General features: G+C 58.9%; 1 protein-coding gene across 1 annotated transcript in view; it reads left to right on the top strand.

Moving 5' to 3' along the window:
* LOC110402637 overlaps positions 7 to 3,436 on the top strand; it is a 4,534-nt gene continuing 1,104 nt past the window's right edge. The window contains exons 1-3 of the mRNA XM_021404983.1: positions 7 to 383; positions 510 to 3,122; positions 3,400 to 3,430. Of these exons, the coding sequence (XP_021260658.1) occupies positions 264 to 383; positions 510 to 3,122; positions 3,400 to 3,430 (2,764 nt within the window). The 5' untranslated portion in view covers positions 7 to 263. The remainder of the gene's footprint in view (positions 384 to 509; positions 3,123 to 3,399; positions 3,431 to 3,436) is intronic.

Here is a 3,436-nt window from a genome sequence, read left to right as displayed (position 1 = left end):
CTCTCAGGAGAGCGGCTCCGTGAGGAGGCAGCAGCTCCCCTGGGTGCTCGTGACTGTGCCTCTGTGAGAGGACGCGGAGATGAGCAAGAAGCAAGAGAAGAAGGACAACTCCCAGCCCGACACAGGGCTGCCACGCGTGCGGGATCGCCGCCAGGTGCGGGCCGGGACCGGAAGGCCGGCCTTCCAAGTAGACTACACAGGGGACGCTGGTGGCAACTTCGCCACCTCCATCCCACGCCTCCTTCTCCCCGCAGTTGGGCCGCATGGGGCCACGAGTGGTGCCGCCGGGCAGCCGGAGCCCGGGCTCGGCCCTCAATGGCGCCCGTCTGCCGCCACTGCCCGGCCCGGAGAGCTCGCGGGCCTCTGGGAGCCGCCGCGCACAGGTAGGGAGCCCGAGGGAGGCAGGGCCGAACGTCTTCCCGCGTCACGGGAGCTGCCGACGAGCAGCTGCCACCGGCTGGAGGGAAGGACCACGCTCACTTGGTGATTCTCCTTGGCTTCTCTTGCAGGCGGACCAAAGACAGGCGCTGCCATCCTTGCTGCCTCGCCCAAGGCAGGCAACGATGCCGGCAGCTGCACCCCGGCGTGCAGCACCATCTTCTAACGTTCCCAAGCTGCCTGCTCTGCAAGCAGCAGCCTCCTCCGCATCTTCTGCAAGTGGAAGAGCAGGTGCCATGGGCATTAGAGAGAGCAGGCTCCCAGAGCTTGCCCCAAGGCCTCAGGGAACCTTGCGTGTCCAGGACAGGGCAGCAAGAGCTGAGAGCCGGGGTCCAGTTCTGGAAGTCTCCTCAACCGTTCTTGTGCCTCCGCATGCCAGACCCAAGCAGAGCTACGTGGTGTCCCTGGGCTGTGCTGCAGCCGGAAGCCCGAGAATCGGAGTGCAGCTGACAGTACCGGGGCACCACGCATCCACCAGCAGGCTGAGAACACCAGCAAGATCAGCCCAGGTGCTGGCCACCAAGGCTGGTGAGATCCCTGCAGCTTGGACAGGTGCTCAGGAGGGCACCAGAGACACTCGTTCGGCTGCTACACCATGTTTTGTATCGGCTCAGAAGGGCGCAGAAGAACAGGCAGGAGGCAAAGAGCGGGACAAGGAGCCCCTGTCCACATCAGTGCCTGAGGATGCAGGCAGCTCAGCTTCACCCAGGGCTGCACACTCTCCAGGGGAGGACAATAATACAATGCTCTTCCCGAGAGCGTGTGAGGGAGGAGAAAGAGGAGGAGCTGGTACCACCATGCCTGAATTCTCCACACAAGCTCTGGGAGTAGTGCCGAGATTGCAAGGTCCCAGACAGATCAACCCGGAGGCCAGTGGATATTCTCCAGTTCACCCAGCTATCCGGAGAATTTGTGATGAGGAGGGAAAGGAGCAAATGTCCAGCTGGAACATCTCCTGGCCCGACAATGTGAGCACGCTCAGGCTGCTGAGACCGGAAGCAGCTGATGACAGTGCCAGTGCTGCTGGCACTGCTCAGGGAATGCTGGGCCTTCAAACCATGACCTCGAAGGTGGAGGGCCAGATTCCTGTCTCGGGTGATTCCCAAATGAGGGATGTTGGAGTGCAGGTTGAGCTGCAAGAATTAGAAGAGACCGCTGAGAGAGAATCTACAGGTGACCTGTCGAGCACATCCCTTTCCTCTTCTGATGAGGCAGACGCCATGCGTTCAGCGTCTCTTCTGGCCACAGAACCTGGGCCTGGAGGACGCCTTGAGCCTTTGCCCACATCAGTGCCTAGAGGTACGGAAAACACAGATTCTTTCGAGACTGCACATTGTCCAGAGGAGGCCAATACAGCACCACTCCTCCTGTCAGCGTGCGAGGGAGGAGAAAGAGAAGTAACTGCTATGACCATGCCTGAATTGTCCACACAAGCTCTGGGAGAAGCACCACGATTGCAAGATCCTAGAGAGACCTATGGGGAGGCCCATGAATATTCTCCAATTTTCCCAGCAATTAACAGAATTCAGGATGAGGCAAGGAAGGAGCAGATGTTGTCTAGCTGGAACATCTCCTGGCCAAACAACGTGAGCACACCCAGGCTGCTGAGACCCCAGGCAGCTGATGACAGTGCTAGTGCTGCTGATGCTGCTCCGGGCATGTTTGACATCTGCACCACATCAAGGATAGAGGGTCAGCTTCCTCCTTCTAGTGATTCCCAAACGCGGCATGATGGAGTACAAGATATCCAGCATGATTTGCAACAGAGCAGTGAGACAGAAACCGCAGGACCGTCATCCGCTGACCCGTGGAGAGCATGCCTTGCCCCATCTGATGAGGCAGAAGCAGTGCCTAGCACTTCTCATCAGGATGTGGGTCACTGGCCCGCAGGACAACTTGAGCCTTTGCGTGCATCAGTTCCTGAAGATGCAGAAAATTCAGGCTCTTCCAAGGCAGTGCCCTCTCCGGTGCTGGCCATTGAAGCACCCTTCTTCCTATCTCTGTGCTTAAGAGGAAAAATAGAAGGAAGAGTTTTGGCCATGCCTGAGTACTCCAGAACAGCTCTGGGGCACTCACCAAGACGGCGAGATCCCAAAGAAATCTATGGGGAAGCCTACAGATATCCTACAACTCACCCAGCAATCCAGAGAATTCGCGATGAGGCGAGGAAGGAGCGGATGATGTCCAGCTGGAAGGCGTCCTGGCCAAACAGCGTGAGCATGCCCAGGCTTCCCGTGCCCCGAGCAGCAGGTGACGGTGCCAGTGCTGCCGCCAGTGCTCGGGGCATGCTGGACGTCCGCTCCACGACATCGAGGGTGGAGGACCGCTTTCCTGCATCTCGTGATTCCCAAAACCGTGAAGAGGAAGAGACCTCCGACAGCACTGCCAGCGATACCAGCAGTGATGACAGCATGCTGGATGACAGAGACAGCGCCATGATGGCTGAGAGCCTGCACGTGCCCTCCTGTTTTTGCTATGGTATTGTGGAGGGTGTGGAAGAAGAAAGGGAAAGCAACTGTAGGGAAGATGCTGCAGAGGCAGCCAGAGTGGCACCAAGCATTTCTGGTTCCTCGTCTGGTGAGGTGAAGACCAGGCCTTCAGCTTCCCCTGTGGCTGCAGATCCCAGACCTGTGAGGCAGTCGTCCACATGCGAGGGAGCAGAAGCTGCAGCCTGTCAGCAGGAGGTGAGCAAAGTGCTCGTGACTGGCACCAGGTGTGAAGTCGAGGCAGAGGCAGGAGCGGTGCCAGAGTGTGCGCTGTGGGGAGATGCCTGGTGCTGTCTCCTTTCCATCCCGCTGCACGCACAAGGGTGGAGATCCCCTCCCTAACCCCTGGCTTGCCTTCAAGCGAGGGGCATGGTTGACAAACCAGGAGGGAGGTATCCCCCTTCCCTAGGAACCTGGCACCTGCAGTGTTGCTGGCCAGGAGCCTACAGGGCTGTGGTTTGTTCTCTCCACGCAGGATTCTGCAGAGGCCAGAGAAGATGCGCAGAGCTCCA

The sequence above is a fragment of the Numida meleagris genome, chromosome 7 (genome assembly GCF_002078875.1).
Source record: "Numida meleagris isolate 19003 breed g44 Domestic line chromosome 7, NumMel1.0, whole genome shotgun sequence".
Lineage (NCBI taxonomy): Eukaryota > Metazoa > Chordata > Aves > Galliformes > Numididae > Numida > Numida meleagris.
The sequence above is the reverse complement of the archived record's forward strand: the minus strand, read 5'-3'. Positions and strand labels throughout refer to the sequence as shown.